General features: G+C 38.1%; 1 protein-coding gene across 3 annotated transcripts in view; it reads right to left on the bottom strand.

Moving 5' to 3' along the window:
* Positions 1 to 1,622: 1,622 nt before the first annotated feature.
* ARHGAP5 (Rho GTPase activating protein 5) overlaps positions 1,623 to 26,736 on the bottom strand; it is a 72,275-nt gene continuing 47,161 nt past the window's right edge. For 2 of the 3 annotated variants that reach the window (XM_038405447.2, XM_038405450.2), the window contains exons 3-6: positions 24,442 to 24,519; positions 22,989 to 23,120; positions 19,738 to 19,843; positions 1,623 to 5,463 (exon numbers count right to left, since the gene is read on the bottom strand). In XM_038405447.2, coding sequence (XP_038261375.1) covers positions 5,133 to 5,463; positions 19,738 to 19,843; positions 22,989 to 23,120; positions 24,442 to 24,519 — 647 coding nt within the window. In that variant the 3' untranslated portion in view covers positions 1,623 to 5,132. Of the gene's footprint in view, positions 5,464 to 19,737; positions 19,844 to 22,988; positions 23,121 to 24,441; positions 24,520 to 26,736 lie in introns of those variants that run through there. The other variant, XR_006281906.1, reaches the window with a different exon arrangement.

Raw genomic sequence — 26,736 nt, 5'->3', positions numbered from 1 at the left:
AGGATTAGCTGTAATAAAGCTCCTATACATTTCTGAAAAGAGTTTGTGGATAAGTAAAGGAAAGGTAGCATTCACTTTGACAAACAAGATAGTGGATCAAATTCATCCTTGCTATACTCCACTGAAGCCCAATGGAGTTACCAGAAGGGTTACATTGACCCCAAGTGAGCACAAATTTTACCCCTACAGTCTGAACACTTTATTATAGTTAAGTTTCAGCACAGGAAATGATGAAGCTAAAGGAAAGTGTACAGAATCTAGTGAATCACTTGGATAACCTAGTGAAAATCTTGAGAGTCTTGCATATGACAAACTATAATGAAAGATTAAAATATGATGCAGGCAAAGGACATTCATCTTTGACAGAATAACGTTCAGATAACATTTGCTGATCTAAGAAAACATATAGGGTTAATCTGGATTTGAAGGCAGCCAGAAAGTTTTCGTAGTGATTACTATATCATAAAACAGTGGTTTTTAACTGAGGGTCTGCAGACTATATCTAAGGGGTCCGTGAAAGGTGACTATGAAATTAAAGTTTCAGATCCCAGAAAAGGCCTTCCACTTTTCTGATCAATCAAAAGTATGTGAATACCCCCGTCTACAGATCAAAACCCTGAAGCACTGTCATTATCATAGAAGCCCACAGTTTAGCACCCTTTCTCACACTGTATCAAATGCCGTGCCGAACACATGCAACATTTATAGCTCAATTCTGTTCAGTCAGTTTTCAGTCTAAGACTTTTATGGTAGGTGTTCACAGACCACAGGTTGAATTTCCAAAGAGGTTTGCACCTCCATTCCAAATTTTTTAGGGGTCTGTAGATGAAAACGGGTTGAAAACCACTGTCATAAGCTATATTGCTCATTGCACTCTGACAGACATTGAAATAGCAAATATCTCCTGAATGGCCTCATGTGCAAGAATTAAAACAGTGTAAGTATCAAGTTTGAAAATTAGAGGATATATTCCTGTCTAGGAATAGCAGAACAGCAATCCATGGAAAATTGACCAATATTATATAGAGAATCTAAAAATAGCCTCAAAATATGCATAGATAATTTTAGTTCAGGATTAGTGTTCGAAGGATAAAAAAAATATAATTCTTCGTTTTTAAACAGTTTCTCGGCACGCCAATATCAAGAAAAATGTTTCCATAATAACCAATTTCCTGTTGAACAGTTCAAATCAGGTTAAAAAAAATCGAGACACTGAGACACGGAATTTAACTTCTGTTGAACAAAGTCCTCAGTTCGTAAAGGTTAAAAATATTTTACAGGTTTTGTCATTTTCAGGGGGTCTATGCTTCTTCAGTGTATATGTGTATACATCTTCATGGAGCAATATATTCCTAAAGATGACTCAATTACTGAATGCATCAATACAAGGAGAGAAGTTATCCCTTATTGGAATGCTTTTATACTTAAATATTCAAGAAACCAAACAGCTTTTCAAGTTTTATAGGAAATGTAAGAGATAGAAGAAAACTACTGAATTATAAAACATTTGGTATAGTCAGTTTGTAAAGACATACTGCTAAATTTCACCTTGGCATTTAATTGAAAGATATTGGGTGATTTTGCCTTTAAAATTTTAATAGGCAACTAAACTAAACATTGTACACAGTAAGCATCTTAATGTTTTATTCATTAAATTCTTTATACAGAATAAGTTTCACTGATATTTAATTCACTGCAGTATTCTGTTGGTGGTGCAACACAGGATTACATTAATTATAAACAAAGAACAAAGATCTGACTTTTTAAAATCATCTATCTATCTATATATAGAGAGATATGTATAGATATATATATAGATAGATAGATATTTTCCAGTTGACAAATAGCATCACAAATGCTGTATAAAAACTGAAATCACCATGGAAGCTAAGGCCTATATTTTTTTAAATCTCCAATTAAGTTTCCCTCTGTATATATTTAACATAGATATTAGATTAGATAACAAAATTCCAGTACCTTGAAAATAAACATGTCTATGGTAAATTTCTAGCAACCACTATTCAAGGAATGCAGAAAACATACAAGAAAAAAGTGTTTCTCTTCATTGAGGTCAGAAATCTGTCACCTATTCACACTATGTATGCTCAAAATCCATAAAGTTGTGTATATAATGAATTTTAAAATAATCTGTAAAAGATTACTTAACAAAATGCCAGTTTTCAAACTCAATGTGTGGGATTTAAAAAATATTCAAAGAAGAATATACTGAAAGAACACATTTAAAAGCAATACATTTTAGTAGCAATATTTGCCTATAACAAAATACATAAAATATTAATCCGAGTTAAAGTGTCAATGTGAGATGCTCAAGACAACATAACATGTTCTCATGTTTATCAAGATACTGCTCTTACAATTATTGTAAAAATGCTCAATTTAAAAAAATTTAAAGCAATGCTTTTCATGGTTTGAACTTTCATTAGAACAATTATAAGACAATTCCATTAGCCAAACTATGGAGAATCAGTATGAAATGACATTATTCCTTGCTTTATAGCAGTACTAAAGATTACCTATAAACTTCACTTTAAAATAGCAATGGTATAATTTTCTAGTATATTTTTAGTTACTATATATATAGCCATATAGTATTTTAATATTAATCTAAAGACTACACAAGAAATACTGACAATGTCAGCAAGTAGGAGTGTCATACCAAGCTTTTTTTTTTTTTTTTTTTTTTTTTTTTTTTTTTTTAAAATGAACCTTTCAGTAAGAGCTAAGCAGGCCAAATACAAGAGCAGCATTTTAACAATTCATTATGGAATAAGTGATGCAGTTATAACAGAATACATAAAAACAGATGATATTGCAAATATTTTTGAATCTATAATAAACTTAACTTGAAATGGAGTTGTGGAAATGTATTTGTAACATATAAAATACATAATTTTGTAATCAAAGATGAATTTAACATCATGGCCAACTAAACGTATACTTCCACACAGGAAGCAGAAAGTTAAAAATGAAATTAACAACACAAAGACTGAAAATTGTTTTACCAGCTAGAACTTTTAAATATAATTTTCTTTTTAGCCTACTTCCAATAGAAATAGCCAGGTTTGTTTCCTGTACAGTTTGATGCTTTGTCTATACCATATATAGTAGAAAAATAAATTCTTTAGCAACCTAGAAACAGTTTATAAAACTCGAAGTTTAATTTTTCTTTGCTAAACATACCCATGTTAGACTGACACCTATAAATAAAAGCTATGTAGACAACAGATGTAATGTAGAACAAGTTAAGAATACTACAATTTACAGGACAGATTTTATTATTGTACTTTATCAACTCCTGTGTGCTTTGCAACAGGTATAGGGCTTTTTGTTCTTGTTTTCTTAGAAAAGATAATTACTTGCAAGAATATAACACAAGTATCAAGATAATTTATCACATATATGTACTTCAACAGCAGCCTTGTTTATGGTATCATTAATCTAGAATGATAATCCAAGTCATAATTAGAAGTACAATACCTAGGACATAATTGGGAAAGGCAATTTTTATTTTAGGAAAATGGAGTAAATCAAAAACTCTTAAGAGCCTTAATTCTCAAAATCATCTATTTACTATAATACATAGAAGACGATTGCAAAATCTCATTATGAATGAAGATTACAATGGTGACCACCATAAAGCTTTTTTAAACTACACATAACATATCCTAGCAGCTGAGTGAACCAAATTTTTTTCCCCTTTCCAGGCCCCCCCCGCAAGCTATAATTTGAACATGAAAGAAAAAAACTGTAAAAGTCTCACAAATATTTTTTACTTATGGCCTCCTCTCAATTCTGCTACAATGTGTAGTCTTCTAAAACGGTTACCACCAATTAAATGTTTTAAAAAAAAATAAAAATTAAAAAAGCAGCACTCTTTTAAAGCAAAATTGGTACCAACGTGAAAGAAAAAAGTTATAATTAAAAATGGTGCAAAATGTCAGTAATTTTGAATTTTTAGTACAACATACCACAGAAAAAATATGAATACAAATTTGTGATTTTATATATACACTCCAAAGAGGTTAATTGTCAGTACCCAAAGTATTTATTGCTATATATTAGCAATGCATTTTTGTATATCTTTCAAGGGCCACATAAAAATAGATTTAAAGAACAGATTAAATTGAAGTCCTAGATTAAAACATTGTTTGGTTTACAGAATTTTACTACAACAAATTTCATGTTTATGTATGAAAAGTTAATAACCTTGTATGAAAATGTCATGAACTATTTTCTACACACTAGATGTGCTCCCAAGTGGGAAAAATTAAAATATCTAAAATATATTAGATTAAGTTTACAAGACCATCAATGATCTTTTAAACATGCAGCTGTTTACAGAATTAACAGTATTACAAAATGTTTAATTCAGTAATGGAACATAAGGAAATAACTAGAAGACATCAAAATTTTTGCACAATATTTGAAATTCACTTTTACAACAAGCATGTCCTTGGCATTGTGCTGTAAGAAATAATAAGCAAGTTTACCCACCCCTCAACAAACTGTCCACAGGTTTACTTAGAAGTAAAGATGGAAGGTGCAGGATTGTAATATTTTCAACAGTGCATTTTGCATTTTTTCAAAAACCATCCCAAGCATACTATAGCATAAGTAGCCAGGAGGTTACAAAATAAACTACAGCTGGGCCTCAGTTGTCTACACAGAATGCTTGAATGTAAATAACGCTGACAAAAATAGCACATTAAATAACAAAAACAGCCATAAAGCAGGCTGTAAGCACTGAATGTCTCATAAATGTGATATTTTAAATCATTAAATTTCTATAGAAAAATTTTATTCACAATATATTGTGACAAACTGCCATAGGAATGATATAGTGATTGTAATAAGGTTTCATGCAGCAGCAGCTTTGTACTTTATAGCTATTTTTGTTTTTAAAAATTAAACTTCTCCAGTCATGCTTATCCCATGATTTTGATCTGCAGTGTGTATGAATGAGGAAATACAGTATGGGTTATAACAAAAATGTCCCATCAGTTTGGATGTGAATTATTTTTCATAAATACGAAGTACATTACTGAATCCTGAAACATGCATGTCTAGCTTTATTTTCTGTCCAGTGCCAGGCTGCCTGTGTCTTCTTCTATTTATATAATACCAAGAGGATCTGCTTGTAATTGTGGTTGTATCAGCTGAGGTTGCAACGGTGGTGGTAACTGAAGTGGTACCATTGGTTCCACCATCTGCACTGTGTTGGATGGTGGTGGCTGACATGCCACAGTGTTGGAGGTTTCTACTATCTCTCCATTGTAAAAGAAAAACTGGCACTGTTGAATGAAGGTCTCTATAACCGACTGGTGAATCTTGGTGGTAGACAGGAACTCTCGGTTTTCAAAATCAGGTCTCATCAGAGTTGGCCAAAAACAAATTGATAAATTATCAGCAGTCATAAAATTGGTTCTATTTTGCTGGCTAACCCTGAAATGAGAATACATTTTCAGAACACATTCACAAAACAATTAAAAATTATATACAAACAGGTCTGATTTCAAATATTTTCATAAACATAAATGTTAATTCAAAATAATATTTTTACAAATATCTATTAAAACAATAGCCCATAATCTTAGATTAGTTACACTGTTGCAAATCCAGAAATGAATAAATTATTTCAGACTTACACAGCTAACACATAAGACTTTGACTCAGTGTTTTACTATTCGAATTTGAATCATGGTGAAAATTAAAATGCAAAAAGTTTTACAACATTTTAAAGTAGTGACAATGAACCTATAGGTAGAGTCCAGCAACTTTCTGGGGATTTCCTGCCCTGCAAGATAAAATCCATTACTTCCGCATAATGTTTGACCTTTGCACTGAGGGGGGGCGGGGGCTATGGCAAATTTTGGAGTGGCTATAGGCCAAAAAAGACCTCCCCTAGCACCGCCCCTGCCTATGTGTCTGACTTTTAAATTATAAACTACTTTTTTTTTTTTTTTTTTTTTTTTTTTTTTGGCCAATCTCAGTGTTCTGACTGGTCTTTGGTTTAATGCAGCTCTATAGCTGCTGAACAATCAAGCCCTCTAATGTTGTCTCGGTCCGAGGGACAGCCTTAGGAAAAATGGCGCCCCTGAGCAAACTTCTATTTTGGAGGCAGAGTGGGGCTGGACGGGCTCAGGCTGTCAGCCCCAACATGTGCGGGGCTAGGGTTTACAAGTGGAGCCCCGCCATGTGTGGGGGCTTACAGCTCACTAGCTCCACATAAGAACCTTGCGACTCCCAGTTTGGGGACACCTATTCTAGAAGAAAAAGATGACAGCATGCCTATAAAAAGAGGAACATATATTTAGTGATGTCTAGATATCGAAAGAAAAAAGCAAGTAAAGATTAAAATATTTCACTTCATTATCTGCTTTTCATATTGGCCAGTGATAAAACAGTGTCTGAAATGAAGCAGTGCTATTAAGCAAATTCCCACTGTTATCAGTAGGTGTTCTGCTTACATCAAGATACACAGGTTGAAGTGCAACATGCCTCCCCACACAGTTACTTTGAGGAATACACTGTTGAAAGCTAGATGATTCTGCCATGTCATCACTAGCTAATGTCAAAAGAAGAGTATAAATAGGAGTAAGATTAACTTTTATTTTTTAAAATGTTTAAATTTAATATAGCTGGGCAAAGCTGGCAAAAAATGAATTTTGCGAAAGTCAATGGAAAAGGTTTCACCTATTCATTTTGAATGGTTTGAGCCCTCCCAATTTTATTTTTCACAGAATTTCAAAGTCCCATTTTTTTTTTTAAAGTTTCTCTTGAGAAATCACCTCCCAATTTGATGTTTCAGTTTTATATCGTTGACAGCTTGTGCAAAAGCACCACAGCAGCTTGAGTTCCAGCGGACTTCATTTTTTTAGTTCTGGTACTCAAGTTCAAGATGCTAAAAAGATATTTTTAGCTTGGGTGGGGAATAGGAGTAAATCTAAAATACAAATAGTTGAGGCCAGGTCATTCATTTTTCTTTCTGTTCTGCAAGATGGAAGTTGTTGAATGAAGGGACATAAATTAAGCTGGAAAGAAAAAAAAGGTACCAATATGCTGCTTCAGTGATCATCTGGAGACTCAGAGAAATCCTCCTCACTGAGGGAAAAAATTAACTGTATTGTACATTTCAGATATTTGAATAGATTGATAGTTATTGTACACCAATGGCCTCCAACCTTTTTACGCCAAAGATCACTTTTTGAATTTAAGGGCAACCAAGGATCTACTCTGCCCCTTCCCCAAAACTCAGGGGGAGGGGTGCAGGCTCTGGGCTCGGCCGAGGAGTTCGCAATGTGGGAGGGGGCTCTGGGCTGAGCCTGGGGCAGTGGGTTGGGGTGGAGGCAGCAGAGAGGGGTACAAGCTCTGGGAGGGTGTTTGGATGCAGGAGGGGGCTCCGGGCTAGGGCAAAGTGTTTGAGTGCAGGAGGGGTTGTGGGGTGCTGGCTCTGGGAGGGGGTCAGGGCTGGGGCAGGGGCTTGGCGTGCAGCTGGGGGTTCAGGGTAAGGAGGGGGCACGGGATGCTGGCCCTGGGAGGGGACTCAAGGCTGAGGTAGCACAGTGAGGCTAAGGCAGGCTCCCTGTTTGCCCCGGCCCCACGCTGCTCCTGGAAGTTTCCCGTTCCCGACCAATGGGAGCTGCGGGAGCGGTGCTTGAAGGCAGGAACAGCACGCTGAGACCCCTGCCCCCTCCTCCTCCCTGGGGTCATGGGGGCATGCTGGCCACTTTCAGGAGCGGTGTGGGGCCACTGAAGGCAGGGAGCCTGCCTTTGCAGCAGCCCCGGTGTGCTGCCAGAGCCAGAGATCGTGATCCACTGGGAGAGTCCCTAGGATCGACCAGTCGATTGCAATTGATGGGTTGGTGACCACTGTTGTACACTGTTGAATCATTATCCTGAAATCAAGAATTAAGACCATCTCCACAAAACAGGTCTATGTTAAGAGACTGTCCCTGTTGACACACAAACCTTCTATACAGGGGGGCAAAAATGAAGACTTTCTGTGCTATGAAGGGCCTTGTTTAACCTGCAACTTTGGAACAGCTCTCACTCACTTTCCATTGCTGATTTCCCTGACCATCACTTTTGTCCTTCAACATAGCTCCCCTGCTTCCTCTTAGTCCCTGCCATATCCAACCCTTCTGAGATTGCCAGTCTACCCACATCAGTGACTTCTCTAAGTCCTCAGCCTCTCCTCTGTTATCTCAGTAGATAACACTACACTTCCCTTGACTCCTTTGACTCTCTCCCATTGCAAGATTTGCCTAACCAAGCACAAGCCATGGCTCAGCCCCTGTCCTATAGCTGTTGCTTATTTTAATAATCATGATTGTTTCAAGGTTAACTTGTCCTCCCCTTCCTCACTGGTCTGCTTTATTCACCTGTTGTCTTTCGCCATATGTAAGCTCTTTGGAAGTTTTTTAAATTATACACATATAGCACCTGGAACAATACAGGCCAGATTCCTGACTGTTAATCTGTGCATACATAACCAACATGAATTTGTAGTGACAGGGTAAGAAATAGGCAGTTTTTAACAACTTTTGTCAGTATTTTATTGATTAGGTTAACTATTGATATTGCTCTGTATGTCCTACTGTCTTTTGGATCTTTATACATTTTTTCCCAAAACATATGGTTATACACACTTCCAAACAGGAATCGGAGATTTTGCCCTTTCAGGGGAGTGACAGAATTTTTAAGAACTCAAGGTATAAAGAAGTCCAAAAAAGATGCATAGATATTAAAACAGTAAAGTAACAAAGAAAAGTACCATAACTAATGCCAATCAATATGGTTTTATTAAAAATCTATCTAGTTAAATAAATGTGTGTGTTTGTTTTTTAAAAGAGATTATATATTTGGTTGACAAAGGCAACTGTGTTGACATAACAGACTTCTGTAAGGCATCTGACTTAATATCACATGATATTTGGATTAACTAATCAGCACTATACAAAAATCAACATAGTACACATTAAGTGGACTAAACACTGGGACATCCCAAAAAAGAACTATAAATGGGGAATCATCACACAACATATTTCCTAGGGTCCTGCACGGATCTGTTCTTGGCCCAATGATATTCAATATCTTTATCAATGATCTGGAAGAAAATATAACATTGCTAGTAAAGGTTTCACATGACAAAATAGATGGAGTGGTAAATTTTAAGGAGAATTCAGTTCTACTGAGTAATCAGAATTGCTTGGTAAGCTGGACTCATTTGAACCATTTTAATATACTCAGAAATACAAGGTCATACATCTATGAACAATGAATTTACACAATGGGGAGGGGAGCCCTGAATTTTGGAAAGGAGTGCAATGCTATGCATAAGAGAGCTAATGCCATTATTGGATGTATAAGCAGGGGAATATCAAATAGGACTAGGGAGAAGGTATTATCTCTGCATAAAGCATTGATAAGACAAATACTGTGTCCAGTTCTGGTGTTCACAATTTTAAAAAAATGTTGACAAATTGGAAAGACTTCAGAAAAGAGTTACAAGAATGATTTGAGGTCTGGGAAACCGGTCTTCCTGTGAGAAAGTTAAGTGATGCCTTCTTGACAGTCTGCATGTACCTACATGGGAAGAATATGTCTTACGGTAGAGGGGTCTTTAATTTAACAAAGACAGAATTTCCAATTACTGAAACTGAAACTAGAGATTCAGACTAGAAATATGGTGTAAAATTTTAACAGTGAGGGTAATAAACTATTGAAACAGTTTACTTAGGAACATGCTGGATTCTCTGTTACTAGAATTCTTTCCATTCAGTTTGGCTCTCTTTCTACAAGGTATGCTCTAGCTCAACCAGAAGTTATGTGCTTGATGCAAGAACTACTGATAAAATTTTATGGCCTCTGTTATTCAGGAGGTCAGATTATGTGAACATAATGGTCATTTCTGGCCTTACTATCTATGAAACTCACTGGCAAGCTTGTCCCTTATACCCTGTACTTTACCCAAGAGCAGCAATATGTTAGATTTTTAGGTTCTTCAGAAAATGATATATTTGTTTTATAACAGAAGTTTCTGAGAATGAATTAAGCGTTATACAAAATTTTAAATGATTTTAATGCTTTATCATCAGCTCTTGAGTGGAGACGTTAATGAAATTACATTTTTAAAGTAACAGCTGGCTTTGTAGCCAATACACACACACACACACACACACACACACACACACACACACACACACACAAGGTTTGAAATGAGAGTTCCTTGTGATTTAGATGTGATCACGAGAGAGCTTTTGCTTCTTTAAAATTCTCAAGTTGCAACTGAATTTCTGCTGTACCTTTGTTTCTTCAGTTTAAATGTTCCTGAGAAAATGTAGGATTCGGTCCTACTTTGAAATACAGCTGTGTATATTTATTAACAAGAACAACAACTGTTTTCAATATATAAAATGAGAATTTCCATCTTGGTGTCAGATCTTTGATATCCTGCACTCCTGCCAGGTGTGTGATATGAGATAAGTATAACACCTATTTACTAGGCTAAATATTTCACTACTGTTTCAGCTTTACTGAAAATCAAACTGGTTTTAGATAAGGAATCTTTAACTTTAAAATAGAAAAAAAAACACTTGCATTTAGCTGCCTCCAGACATAAGACTACATCTTGTGCTGCAATTACAGATTTTAAGGTTTTAGATTTGATGTTTATCCGGAAATTGGGAAAAGTTTTATCTATTTTGGTTTTTAATATATGATTAAGGTTCACCAAGTTCATTATTTGTAGTGTGAAAATAATTGGTTAATAAATCTGATAGACAATTGGGACATTAATCAGGACTCAATGTATACATCAAATATTAATATCATTGTACAAGAAAATATTTTCTCATTTGCAGTGGAAGAAGTAATGGCAACGGGTAATATTTTGTGTTAATAAATGTAGTGCCTTCATCAAGTAGTATAGGATATATCAAATATTGTCTGTTTTGAACGTATTATGTCCAGAGATATTTATATACTCTTCCTGAATTAGGGCAATATACACATTCTCTTTCTTAAGAGCAACTTCTTACATTTCAATGAGTAGTTAATGCTGTCAATATTCCATGTACAGAATTTTAAAGAATTCAAAAGACAATAGGGAAGAGGTTGCATTTTGTTAAATGCTTGTATTCAAGGATTTTTTTTAAAAAAATTGCTCTTCTACATATAATTGTTTCCTAGGGTACATCTCAGAGGAAAAGTAATGAGTCAATCTGTTGCCAACTGAGTAATTGAATTAAACTTTTAAGAACACTTAAATGTAAACAGGCTAAAATGGTACACAATACCCTGCTGAGAGCAAAGGGAGTAGACTAGTTATTAAAAGGTCATGTTTAATGATAGAACAAATGCTCAGCCTTTAAAGTTATCACAGAACCTTATCCCTTTTCTCCCTGAAGTAATTCAGCATGCTGTCTAGACCTGCTATCTGGAGCTCTATCTTAAACTCCATCCTTGACCCTCTCCAGTGAGACTCTCAGCTCTCCATACTTCTCTGAAACTGCTCTCACTTACGTTGCTAATAAGAAAACGAGTACTTGTGGCACCTTAGAGACTAACAAATTTATTTGAGCATAAGCTTTCGTGAGCTACAGCTCACTTCATCGGATGCATGAAGTCTTCAGTGCTAAGTCTCAGAAACAGTATTCTATCCCCACCTCCCGTCAGGCTGCCTTTTTACCCTGTTGACCATGCTCTCCCTGAAATCTTGTCTCCCTCAGCTTCCATGACTATTCTCTCTTGGCTCTTCTACCTCTCCAATTGCTACTTCAGTGTTTGGTTTTGAAGATTCTTCTCACTCCAAACAATGGGAGTTTTACTGGGCTTCTTCCTTAGCCCTCAACTCCTCTCTCTGTATGCAAAAGTGATCATATAGAGATAGAACAAACCTATCATCTATCTTTTCTGTGCTCACAACACTAAGATCTACTTCTCCACTCTGAACTTGTTCTGCTCCTAGTCCCAGCTAAAATCTCAGCCTGTCTTTTTGATATCCACTGGTCATCTTAAACTCAACATGAGCTTTTAATCATTGCTTCTAAATCCTCCTCATCCCTTCCTTTCTCAGTCACCATGACAAAACCTGCACTCTTCCCTGACATGAGTAAGAACTTGAGAGTACCTTTAATTACCCAGCCTAGTCTAGGTATAAGATATCAATAGCTGGAAATATATGGACAATAAGGAAAAACAATTTTCAGGGGCATGGTGTCTATCTCCATGAAAAAGATAAGTCATATTTCATATAGACCCCCTTAATCAGTACTCTCTGTAACTGATATGGAAAGTGTAGACTGCTCCACATTAAGATCATGACAGGTTAGATTGTGATAAATCATAGGAGATTTAACACAATTATTGAAGCTAAGCACATACTATGGAATTAAAAGTTTTTAAAAATATTTTTTTTTTAACAAACAGTAACTGCCATTTTCACTACCTTCCCACATTAGTTTAAACACCAGATAGCCTAGGAGTCTTTACATTTTCTACTCAGGAGCCTTTGAAGAAGTTTTGAAAATTGCTGAGTTTTTAAATAGAATGTTTGTTTCTTTAAAGCTCTTATGCTGCCAATCTATTCCACTGGTTTCAGATGACTAGATGACCCATCGAGGTCCCTTCCAGTCCTACAAGTCTGTGATTTTCAAATCCTTTTACCATCCATTACTGTGATCAAATTTAAGGCAATCTCTTGCATGAGTTTGGTTCTGTATACTGCACGACTTCACCATTTTGATCTGGTTCCATTCTTTTAGAGCTGTTAATATCCAACTTAGCAGGACTTTCTTTCCTAGTGCTCAGAAAGGTTTCTCTAGGGAGTTACAGAAAGCTATTTTTGTGGTTTAATTACTTGGGGAGCCAAATAGTTTTTTGAATGAATATCTTAAAAGGATTCAGCTGGGAGCTCACAGAGCTGCAACATGTGACCTCTTATTTAGCATTTTATTTTTCAACGTTACTGTTATAGTGAACTAAACATAATATTACCCTGTAATGTATTTTACTATAAAATACTTTCCCAAATAAATCAAACATTATATAACTACATTAGAAGTCCAGGGGAACGCAACATTAAAATTGTATAGCTAGCCATAATTAAGTCCAGAAATGCAATTATGGTTGAATATTCAACTGTACCTATGACATCTTGAGCCTATGTATTATAAAATCTTTATACTATATTGTGCTATTTAAGAAATATTAGACATTATGAGATATTTTTCTGCTCTAGATGAAGTTAAGAAGAATATATACAATAATCTAAGAATCAGGGTGTTTCTTAATAATCACTTGAAACAGCCTCATCCATTGCACAGATTTTTAAAAATTGGATGAAAAGTCACCATAATGCACTCTACTCTATAGTCGCACCAGTTTAGTTTCAGTTGAGTTAATTCTAATTTATAGCAGTGTAACTGTAATCACAATCAGACCCAAGGCACTGATGGGGTGAGAAATCAGATGACCAAAACTGGTCTTTTCACTTTTCTTTCCATGATTTTGAACATTACATATTCGTACATACACACAAAGTCATGGTATGGGGAGTGCCCATCTAAATCTAGTCTAAAGATTAAAAAGAATTCCTTATTTGTTAAAATCAAGGAAAAACCTTGACAGCATCAAATGCTTATGTAGAAGCATGAAATTTGAGGAGACAAATGTAAGATTTCACTCTGTAAGATCTCACTATGTAAGAAATATTTGTTTTCAAGCAGTTTTATTAAACAACACTTAAAGATGTTATGAAAAGCCAATTGCAAAATAGACATGACCTTAAGTACCCCTGTATTCACACCTTACATGCTACTGCAATGTTTATACAAAATATGTCTTGTAATGATTTCCCTCTGTATAACATTACTAGAATATATTTAAGACAAAAAAAGCCTACCCTAGGTAAAAGAGATAAACAGGTCTGTCCTAGACAAAGGAATGTGATTTTAAACTCAACTTACATATGAGTCATTGTGGCAGGGCAGGGTAAAACCCCTTGAATGTCCTGCCAAAATGCTGGTTAAGCCCTGCTATCTGGTAGGGAAGCCAGGTGCAGGGGCCCAGGCAGCCAGCAGAGAGCCCAGATGCAGGCCCTAATGAGGGTCAAGGACTTGAGCTAAGTAGCGGCAGCTGGGCTGAAGAAGGGAAAAGCTATAAAAGCCCTAGAGAAAGCTCAGTGAGGAGGCTAGTCTGGGAGGGGACAGGAGGCTACAGCTCTGTCTGTCACCACAGGAAGGGAGCCTCCCTCATGGGCCCGGAGACCCTAGAACGGGTTAGAAAGAGGATAATGTTGGGGGATAAAGAGGACTACACTGTAGCACTGTAAATAAAAGCACAAGGGTGAAACACTGGAACAAGGCATGAGGACTCTGCCAGCCTAAGCACAGGGTACAGGGGAAAGGAGGAGAAAACCTGTGCGGACCCTGTGACAGCCATAAACAAAACTATCAAGCTAAACCTGCAGAGGCTGTCTTGAACCTGAACTCTAGAGAGAATTAAAGTGGCTCCTGCCACGAAAGAGACAGGAGACTGAATCCCCAGGTAGCTTTCCTAACTTTATAGTCCCAAAAAATTGGCTTTGTTCTCAAAGGACAGAGAAACTCCATCTCTATCTTTTACCTGTGAAGACAAGGGAAGCCAGCACCTTGAATTTCTGTAGAAAGTCCTAACTGAGAGAGAGTCAGTCATGCTAGACAAAGAATAATTGGTGAGAGAAACCATCCTAAAGACCGTACCTTGCTAGATTAAGTTACAGACTTTTACGTTCATATCTTCACTTCTATTACTAACCATCTTTACCTTTATTTATTTTACTTAGCATTATTTAAACTATGTTCTGTTGTTGTTAAACTTGTTTTATTTTTCATCTAACCCAACCCAGTGCTGTGTTTGAACTGAACTGTTAACTCCAGTTAAATTGGTAGGCTGCTGGGTATTGTCTTTTTAAAGGAGCAAACGTATCTTCTAATTTCTCTGAGTAGTCCAGGGGAGCACTGCAGACTTCAGGGCAGACAGTTCTGGGAAAATTTGGGACTGTAGATGTGTTGGGGTCATCTTGCCAGGTGTAACCAAAACTTGTAGAAACCAGGGATGGAGCTATTGTGTTGTAGAGAGGCTGCTAGGGTCAGAGAGCTGAACAAATGGTTACTTACCTGTAACTTATTCTTATAGATGTGATGCAGACATGTATTCTACTGTGTGCATGCACCCAGCACATTGGAGCTGGAAAACATTGCCCAACAGTATTCACAGGGGCAGCGCTCATGCCCTGTGCCCTAGCCCCTCCCCTGGCCATATAAAGGTGGTACCGCCCCAATCTCCTAAGTTCTTTCACACAGAACATCAGAAGTACAGACTCTGATGCAGATGGCATGGAGCGGGAGTCATGGAATACATATTTGCATCACATTTCAAGGAAAAACAGTTACAGGTAGGTAACCAACTTCAGCCACCTCTGAAGAGGACATTGGCACATACTTGCATATTGGACGACGTGTGTGCATGCAACAATATGGCCTAGCAACTGCACACATATTCAGGTTGTAGTTGAGGGTTGAGACCGCAGCTCCAGACATAGGTGGGGGAATTGCCTGGAATCACTCAGCTGGTGGAAATGCTCTTGAACTTGTAGAGTCCATCAGTGTCCCAATGAACTTGATTCTTTGAGTTGGAACCAATGTTGACTTTCCGCTGTTTAGGAGGAGACTGAGAAGACCAGGTAGGCATAGTGTAAAGTGAACATGACAGAGAACTTCCTCTTTGGACTTCACCCTTAGTAACCAATCATCCAGATATGGAAAGATACGAATACCCCTCTTCTTGAAGCATTCTGTTACCACAATCATGTATTTGGGAAATCCCAGGAAGCAGAAGATAGGCTGAAAGGCAGCAGAGTGTACTGGTAGTGCTGGACAGCTACCACAAAAATGAGGAACCTCCCGTGGTTCAGAACAATTGATATGTGGAAATAAGCGTCCTGCAGGTCCACAGCAGCAAACCAAAGATTGTGATTTAAGGCAGAGAGGATAGTTGCTAGGGTGACCTTATAGAATCTCACATATATGATATATTTGTTGAGATTGCAGAGGCCAAGGACAGGTCTCTTCCCTCTCTTGGGTTTGGAACCAGGAAGTATCGGGAGGAAAGCCCCCATCCCCAATGCTGCCGGGGAACCCCCTCTATAGTCCCCAGGGCCAACCGAGACTGAACCTGCTTGAGGAGCACATTCTCATGAGAGAAGTCCCTGAAAAGGCAGTGGGTTGGGAGGAGGGATGGAAAGAAACGGTATGGCATAACCCAATCTGACAGTGCTTAGGACCCAGCTTTCCATGGTAATTGAGTCCAAGATATGATAAAAACAAGCTAGCCTGTGCCCAAACAGATGGAAAGGAGAAAGAGGTCATCACTGGGTTACCGTCCTGGACACTAGAGTCAAAATAGGCACTTGCTGAATGCTGGGGAGAGAGGGAAATGGGAGAACGGGAGAGCTGGCAGGTTAAACCCAGAACCAGAGAACCCTCTCCTCTGGGATCTGTGGCCCTTCCAGGAGTAGTCCTCCTTCCTTACAGGAAGGGAGAACTGTCCGAAAAAACGTTGCTGTGTTGACCGCAATAGTGGCATCTCTTTATGACTGGAGTATATACTCACAATGAACAAGACTTAGCTATGGAGTGCACTTTAAAAGAGTGCAGGGTTTCATCATTCTTCTGAAAATAAATCCCAACCATCGAACGGTAAGTCCCCAATGGTCTGCTACACCTCACGTGCAATGCCCAAATTCTGCAGCCATAAGGCCCTCCTCATGGTCACAGCCAATGCTGCAACTCTGGTTGCAGCATCTACCACGTCCAGAGCTAACTGCAACAGTCTTGGCCACCATACGGCCTTCTGCAATGAATGCTATAAACTATTCCCTGGTAGGATTCTGGCAACTTATCCACAAACTACATACACGGCTGTGCAATTGACAAGAGTCATATTTAGAGACCAACACCCGATGGTTCCCAATGCACATTTGCATGGAAGAAAAAGTATAAATCTTCCTCCCCATTAAGTCCATCCTTTTGGACTCTTTGTCCTTAGAAGTGGACTTATACCTTCCCTGCCATGCCCTGTAATTTGCTGCAGTTTCCACCAGAGAGTTCGGTGCCAGATGGGAGTAGAAACCTGGCATGCGAATGAAGTACCGCTTCTCTGAATGCTTTGCCATGGGAGGAAATGAACCTGCAGTATTCCAGAGGGCTTCTACAGGCTCCAAAAGAGACTCATTCATCAGGAGGCACGCTCTCCCTGAAGCTAATGATTGGAGAATCCCAAGGTAGTGGCCATATGCCTTAGGAGGATAAGACTTAAAATCCTCAGGTCACTGAGGGAGAGAAAGATTCTGGTACAGGACAGTCATCTAGGGAGGAGGTTTGGTGCATCAGCGAAGGGTCCTATTCTTGCACCATAGGATCTGATCGCAATAACCCCGGAGGTCCAGGGGGAAACAAGCTAAGCAGTTGCTTGCAGCTGAGATGGCCTGGGAGTGGGAGCCATGAGTGGGACCAGGTATCTCGCTCTGATGTAGGTCAAGGAGTGGGACCTCAGGAGCAAAGAAGCATCCAAAGGCTTCCAAGGAGGCCACTGGGCATACAGATGAGGCATTGTTGGCCAGTAGGCACTGGGCCAAGAGCCCCTGTCCCAACTGCAGAACAGATGCCCATCTCCATACTGATCATGATCGAGGGGGATCTGTGATGCCAATCTGATGACAAAGGGTAGGATGACATGGACCTGGAGCTTCAGGAGTCCTGGAGATTCTCTGGTGACAACGGAACAAACAGACTCATCTGAAGTCCAATATGGGGGAGGCATCAGTGCTGAAGAGGAATGGCCAATCAGCAACGGCAGTATTGAATGAGAGAGAGAGTCTCATCCGGTACTAGGAGAGGCACTAGTAGCAATACTAAGGGCAGCACTGAAACTGACAAAGGAATCTGCTGCCATGATGATGGTGCTGAAGGATGCACCAACATCAGGGGCCATTCAGTACGGGGCCCAATGTTGGCCTCAACTCCACAGTCTGAGGCCCAGATGGTGCTCTGGTGATGACGAGCCCAGGAGCTCTGCAACATGGCCACAGGATGCCAAAGGCACAAGAAAGGACAAGGCTGTAGAGGCCATATTACCAGCCAATTCTTGAACCAGTGGAGAGGCTGGGACTGAGAGGCAAAGCAGGTCAATGCTGCTTGCTATGTTGCCAGCATTGAGACAGTTGCGTGGTGCCAACATCATTGGTACCAGACTCAGTGAATGCCCCATGCCAGAACCAGAGTCAACAGTACAGGCTCTCTTAGTGGTACCAGGGAGCAGTAAGACTATACTGCTCCATTCTGTGTGCTGGAGGGAGTACACTGGTCCTCTCAGAATATCAGGAGAAGCCTCCTCAAACCCTGGAATGGTCCAGATTCATTTTATGGGATCTCTTCTTGCCATACCAGAGGAGGGAAAACAACAACCGCCTTTTCTTCTTGCGGAAATGCCAGAGCCCAAGCATGGAGCAGAATCACTTGCCAGATCTGAACGTGACTGCCAATCTGGCACTGAAGCCCTCATCTAAGTGAGCCTCCTTCAAGTGCTTGTCTCTCACCACCCGAGTCCTCACTGTGAATGACTTGTAGATGGTGCACCACCCTTTAATGTGTCCTTCACCAAGACACAAGCACCTTACATAGGGATCACTGTTGGGGATGCCCCCCCGCACCCGCCCCACGACAGACAATGCTTAAACACACAGGGCAGCCAACAATTCCAACTAATACTATACTAACATAAACTTAAACTAAGTGGTACTATATTCAAGAAAAAATTCTTAGAAACTGAGACCAAAAGCATAAGGTGAAAAACACCACATGGAACTCTGACACTATCCACAAGTGGTCAGAACGTACCGAGGGAGTCGGGACAGCATTGCCCTTATATGGCCAGGGGAGAGGCTAAAGTCACAAAATATGAGTGTGCTCCTACAGGTACCACTAGGCAAAGTTCTCCAGCTCCTGTGAGCTGGGTATACACACATTAAGTAAAATACACAGCTGCATCTATTCAGAGAACCAGGGCTCCACAGCACACAGACACTCACAATACTACATGCTTGTCTGCAGACTGTGAGCCACAGCAACAGAGCATTTAAGGCACCAGGGTTACAAAGCAGGTAGTGACACAACCCCTTACTGATCTAGACTGCAGAACATGACAGTAGATTAAATATTTATTGCATTCTTATGTTATTTAGTTCATTGTATGGTTTTGTGCTGAATTTTAATTAAATAACTCCCAAATCTACAAGTGTTGCACGCAACTGTCTCTTCAACAGAGACATTTACTCAAGGTAGAGCAAAATTTTATATCCCATAAAATAGTGATAGTGTCAGATTATTCTACTTCAATAAATCAGAGTTTATTTTTCAATTAAATCACAAAATAATAAGCTAGAGTAAGGTAAGTAAGTAAATAGAGTAAATCTATTACACAAACCATGAACTCTTTTCATTTCAAATTAACTTACATTTCAAATCCACTTTCTTGCATTCCTTTTTTTTTTGCCCTTAGTATCAGTTTGGTCATGCATTCAATATTTTTATCGACAGATGAGTGATAAGACCATACAAAATATTCAGTAATTATTAAATAGATTTTTAGTAGTGATTAGTGATAACAATACTAAACCTGTTTAGATGAGTTATTACAAATTTGAAGACATCGTAGTTCACAGGATGGAATTTCTTCACAATTTCTTTTAACTCATGCAGTCGTTCTGTCTTATCCAAGATCTCTGTAGAGATAATAGCAAAACACCAATTTTCCTTATATATTTAAAAGGAAACCTTTACAAATGGTGCTGCTAATTCGTCTCATTAGTATGTAGGGACAGAAAGCATCCATACTGGAAAGGAATGCCAAGGTGAGAAACAGTATTTGATAGTTACATGAAGAATTGTATCTAGAAGAACTATTATATAGTTCTACTTCTCTATCATAGGTAGAACACAGTCTGTTGCTGATAAAATTATTTATCTGTGTTTAATGTTGGAAAATCATTTTAATAGCTCATTGTTGGCTTGTGAGATGATCATCAGTAACTCACTTATGAGTCAGATTTCCTGTCAGATTCCTCTCTCTTTTCACTGTTCCTAATCAAAATATTTTATAAGACTTTTATTCAGAGACAGAAGATTCCCAAAATTTGGGAGAGGGGTTGTTCTAATACATGATTTATGGCCATGAACTGAAAATATGTTAAGTCCATCAACTAGCCCAACTGGTGAAATAACATGATTGAGCCTTGGACAGAGGATTTAAAAACCACTCAGTTTAAAAAAGAAAAAAAGGTAGAAACTAGCAGAAGCAGGCAAACATTCACATTTTAAAGAGCAAGTATGGAAAACAGTCTAAAGAGTAAACTAATAGAGAAGCCTTCCACACACTATTAAAAGTACAATGTACATAGGCTAATTTTTCTGTATGGATAGCCATCACAAGTTTATCCAAACCTTTGCAAACAGCAGCTGCAGAAATTATTTGAAATAAATTTGTAATTTTAGGGTGAGTTCTTGGTGTTTAGATACAAGGACTGGCACATAAGGAAAGATCATTCAATATAAAATAAAAGAAGTTTAAAGTAACAGTAATAGAAAGACCCATTGGAATGGACTTAATCTCTCTCGGAAGTGATATGACTAAGGTACCCTCTCTAGCTTTTCTAGATATTTGGGAAATATTTTGTGGCTCCCAGTAGAGCAACAGGACTGGCACTTTTAGTACTGCTGAAAGTTGCAATTGCAGCAAAAGGACTCAAGCTCCCCCTCTTGATTCTCTAGAAGACAGTTGGTTAGACAAAAATAATTATCCATAATTTCTTCAAAGGCTGATTGAATGAAAGTCTAAAGAACTGGAACATAAAGGATGTCATCATGCATTCCTCTGGGTAGCCCACCAAGATGTATATGTGAAAATTTCTTGAGTTTTAAAAATTGAGAGAGAGGTGGGGTCAACTGGCCAAATGATATTGCTAAAGGAAGTGATGCTGTTTTACAGCTTAAAAAGGAGTGAAATGGAATTGTGTTTAGGGCCAGGAACTCAGTGTTTGTCATATGGAGGAAGAGACTTCTAGTATGTTTTCCTATTTAGATGGTGTTAGGATTATTACTTTCTTTAAAACAAAAACAAACAAAAGTTCTTTTGATCCATCAATTTTACTGTTAGTGTACATAATATTTTTACAAAAAGAAAAGGAGTACTTGTGGCACCTTAGAGATTAACAAATTTATTAGAGCAGCCACAAGTACTCCTTTTCTTTTTGCGAATACAGACTAACAGCTGCTACTCTGAAACCTGTCATAATATTTTTACCTTATTCTTCTGACTGGTAATGCTTTACTAAAAACAGGGAACAAATAGTCTCTAACCCAGCCTCAAAATAATGCTACAATTAAACAATATGTAGGCATCAGGGAGTTTCCACTCTGCCCTGAACATGCAAACACTTTCTGTGGAGTTAATGCCATTTGGCATCTAGTTCATTAAAATGTTATCTGCATGATTTCATTACTAAAAACAAATCTGAAATGCAGGGCCATACAACACAGCATTAAATCTGTTCCCAAATTGGGATTATTATTCTGCAACAATAACATTTAATTTATGAACATAGTCTTTACTTTTTTTTTTAAACTGTAAAAGAAAATAATTATGAGTCTACTAGATGCCTGGGGGGGTGGGGGAGAATGCCCCCAGACAGGGAAGGAAAGGGAAGTTCTTTTCCTTTCTCTCTTTTCTTTTTAAACCAAAGGAATAAAATAAAATAAAATAAAATAAAATAAAATAAAATACTAGCCTGAGTTCTTTTAGGGAGAACAAAGGTAACAAAACAAACACTACTTATGCTAATGACACAGATAAGGAAGGGACAACTGCTCCTTCTGTCAGAGGCCAAAGGCGGTGGAGAAGGAAGTGAGGGGGATTCACCCATGCAGTGCTAAATAGCCTCAAGGCAGACCAAGAGGGAGGGAGAGCTCAACGGGATACTGCTACCAAAAATTTCCCATCAGAGGTGCAGGGGCACACAGACACCTAAAGTGGAGCACCCATAGGGACACTACTCGAAGAAGAACAGCTTTTCCTGTAAACAAAGTACTTATGGATATCAACTAGATAAAACCAACACATACAAAGATACATGTGTTAAAAGGTAGGTTAATCTAGCTGGTCTTCCGTACCAAGTTTCCAGATTTAGTGTGATGAATATACTGTCATGTTTTGGATAAGAAAACAATACTATTTGTGTCATAGTTCCACTCTGCAAAAATATGTAACACTGGGTTGCGTTTATGGAATAGTTTGCTGCAATCCAATTCCCTGACCTAATCTGATTCAAAGAAAGAAGGCCTTCAAATGGGGGAGATCCATAGAAGTTATGCTTTTCAGCTGTAAGTGTATGAAACATACATGAAAGGTAAACAGATTTAACACTTTATAATTTTGGGTTTTTTTTAATAAACGAATTTGGGAACATTCCCAAGTAAAACGAATATTACATATTTTTTAACTTATAAACCTTTTTGAACAAAATATTTATTTCATGCATGCTTCCCTATTACTATTCTATAAACTTCATCTTCAACTTTACTACAGACTGGCACAAAGCTAATTATTTCAATTAAATGAATTATCCAAATAAGACAAAGAATAAAATCACAATTTGGTCTGAGATACTCATTAAAGGTTTGACTTCTTTATGTAATAGTGTTCATTCATTTTAAAGAGTGCCATTTTAAAACTGCACAGACACACCAGAGAGCGCCAATTTATTTTAAAAAATTCAGTTTCACAAGAGCTAAAGTCAAAATATAATGAATTTAAAACCTACAATAAGATAACCCACAGAACATAACCAACAAGAGACTAGATTTACTACTTACTTGATGCTTCTACCAACTCTGGATGTAGAGAATAAGGTATTAAAGGATCTGGCAGATCTGCAAAGAAAGCTTTAAGAGCCCCTGCCACAGCATTTACTGTCACTTCCATAGATTCTAGGTTGATATTATGATCTGTGAGACACAATGAAACAGAAATTTATTAATGTAAGCAAAACCAACAGCGGTCACTGCACATACCTTATTTTTAAAAACTATCTATAATATAAAAAAGGGATATACCACCAAAAATTCTATTCAAAAAGTAACTGAATGAAAAGGTCCACCACTAGGCAAACATATGCCTGCAATCATGCTCTGATCCAAACGTGAGTAAATCCACTAATGTACCTATACAGCTGAAGCACTAAGATATTTTAGACAGATATTTAATATATAGATTTAGATATTATGTACAGAAGATGTCGGCTTCAATATGGCAGAGAAAAAAATCTAATTTACTCTTGCCACTGTCTATGATGAATGTTACTATATTGTATCAATCCAACTGTGGGAATCAAGGTCAGAGTGGATGTTTCTATATACATGACTGGGGCTGTATATTACAGGGTGAAGTTCAGAGAGGAATAATAAAAATTAATAATAATAATACAGGACATCTTCCCTTGGAGATCCAGATTATAACCACAATACACTATTTGCAGTCAAGTACATTCTAACAAGATGAATAAAGGCTCTACATTGCACTGGAAGTGGACTACCTACATTTAACATTTTAACAAGATTACTCAAAATATAATTCACTAAAATAACAGAATCCTCATTAGTCATACATCTTGTTTTTTAATTAGAACATGAATGTCAAATACTAATAAATATAAATATTTATCCAAAAATACAACACTTAAGCTAGAAAGGAAGTAGAGGTATTTTGGGAAATTACAGTGGAGAAATGTCAGTCAGAACATAAGAACTGCCATACCAGATCAGACTAGTGGTTCATCTAACCAATGTCCTGTCTCACAGTGACCAGTAACAGACAGGAGTGCTCCTGGATTCTTCACTGACATTAAGGGCTTGTCTACATGGGAACACTCAAGAAAATTAATCCAAATTAACTAAAGATATCAATTTATAGTGGATTAGTTAAACTGCATTAAACCCATGTGGACAAACATTCAGAATTGAAGTGGGTTTAATTCACTTCATCTTAATTCACTTCCAAAATCAGTGTTCCGCTTTAGAAGTAGTAAAGGAGATATGTTAAAATACACTGTTAGAAGTAGAAGAACTCAAGAACTAACGACATTCATCTGAGCAATCTAAAAGAAATTAGAAAACAAAGTACCTGAGCTCTTATGAATAATATTTAATTTATAACAGCAGAATGCTAGAGTGACCAATACTGAACCCCAATTCCCTTCCAAAAATAGCTAGTAAGAATAATTCTGGAGAAGAGGCTTATTGCTGTACCAGGAAAACCAGCTACAATTACCTTGATCAAACTGTTTCTGAATATTGTCCTGATCAGTTTTATTCCCACTAACACGGTAAAGGCCTTCAGTGCATAGTCCTGGTTGGGGAAAGAAAAAAACTTTAAATATAAAATTGTATTTTACAGAGTAACAATGAGATAAACATACTGTACATAATTATTCATTCATACATGAAAAGTAGCAATTAATGTGTTCTGCACATAAATTGATTCAAAATAATTTGCTAGGATATTACATTTATATAGGAATTACCATGTTGTTTCAGAAAAGTAAAAGTAATGGACAAGTCACAGGCAGTAAACTAAAATTCACAACCCATGACCAGTCCATGCATGACTTGGGTACTCTGGAGGGGGGTGGCCTAGGGGTACCATGGGTGTTCAGGGGAGGGGTGTGGCCAAGGGACTTCACTGGTGCTAGGGAGGTCAAAGGGGCTGGCAGGCTCCCTACCCAGCTCCACACAGCTCGCTGGAAGCGACATGTCCCTCAGCTCCTAGGCAGAGGCGTGGCCAGGGGGGCTCTGCAAGCACTGCCCCTGCCCCAAACGCCAGCTCCACCGCTCCCATTGGCTGGGAACCATAGCTCCTGGGAGCCTGCGGGGTGGAGCCTGCGGGTGGAGGCAGAGTGCAGACCTGCCTGGCCGCGCCTCTGCCTAGGAGCCAAGGGACATGTTGCTGCTTCCAGGGATCAGCCCCGAGGTAAGCGCCACCTGTACTCCAACCCCGTCCTAGCCCTGAGCCCCCTCCCACACCCAAACTCCCGCTGCTGTTGTGGGGAGGGGGCACGGTGACCAGAGACTGCCCCAACAGCTGCCCTGAGCAGCTCTGGCAGCCCCTGGGCCAACCACACCAGCTACTGCAGAAGTCACAGAATCTGTGATCTCTGTGACAGACTCACAGTCTTAGCCATAATACATGCCTACATGAGACACATGTGGAATAATCTCCCCACCACGAAAGAGATAAGGATTAGAGCTAATCATCAGAGATTTGCTTAAATCATGAAGTCCAAGGTTTAATATAATTTCTAAATGCATTGTCATTAACAACAACTTTGGATATTGATATGTAAATATATAATCCTTTTTTGAATCCTAATAAATTCTTTGGATCAACAACTTCCTGTGGCAATTACTTCCACAATTTAATCACATGCTGAATGAAAAAACTAGTTCCTTTTATTGGTTTTGAATTTTCTACCTTTTAATTTCAGTGAACATGCCCTGTTCTTAGTTAAAAAAGAGAACAGATGACTTTGAGATCTACCTTCTTTATATCATTTATTATTTTATATACTTTTATCATGCCCCCTCTTATTCATCTCCTTTCTAAGGCAAACAATCCCAATATTTTGAGAATTTTCCAGGCCTTTGATCATTCTCAATCTTCTCTGAACCTCTTCCAGCTCTGCCATACCCTTCTGAGTTGGGGTGACAAGTATTCCAAAAGTATTCCAGCTGAGGCCGAAGCATTGATTGTATAAAAAGGATTATGTTTTCAATATTATTCTCCATTCCTTGGCTACCCTAACATCTTGTTGCCTTTTTGGTACACTGCACATTTCCATTGAGCTGTCCCCAGTGATACCAAAGTTGCTTTCTTGGGTTGATAAACTTAATTTAGAATCCCGTAAGATGTAAAAGTAGTTTAATTTTTTTCCCTCTAATGTGCATAACTTTGCATTTGTTGTTGTGAAATTTTGTTTGCCATCATATTGCCTATTCACCTAGCTTTAGGTCTGTCTGTAGTTCCTTACAGTCTTCTCTGGTCCCGACTAATCTAAGTAACTGTGTGTCATATGCAAGTTTTGCTACCACCTTTCCCAGACCATTAATAAATATATTAAACTAAAACCAGACCTTGTATGGAGAGACCTAGCTGTTAACCTTTTTGCCATGTTGAAAACTGACCATTTAATCCTACTCTGCTTTGTCTCCTAGCCAATTTTTGATCCAAGACAGTACTTTGCCTTTCACCCTGCGCCTACTTAGTTTCTTTAGTAGCCTCTTGCACAGGACTTTGTCAAAGACTTTTTGGAATTCTACATATATATTATATTATGTCATCTAGTTCTCCTTCATCCACTGCTTTACTGATACATTCAAAGAATAAGATATGATTTTCCTTTGCAGAATCCATACTGATTAGACTTAGCAGATCAAGAGCTTCCAGACGATTTATTATTTTATTTTTAATTGTCAAATCACCAACCTGCCATGTATAGATGTAACGTTAACCATTCTACAATTCCTTGGATCACTTCAATGGCCTTTTGATGGATGCAACATTTGCTAC

The sequence above is a fragment of the Dermochelys coriacea genome, chromosome 6, assembly GCF_009764565.3.
Source record: "Dermochelys coriacea isolate rDerCor1 chromosome 6, rDerCor1.pri.v4, whole genome shotgun sequence".
Classification (NCBI taxonomy): Eukaryota; Metazoa; Chordata; order Testudines; family Dermochelyidae; genus Dermochelys; species Dermochelys coriacea.
This window is presented reverse-complemented; position numbering and strand designations above follow the sequence as displayed.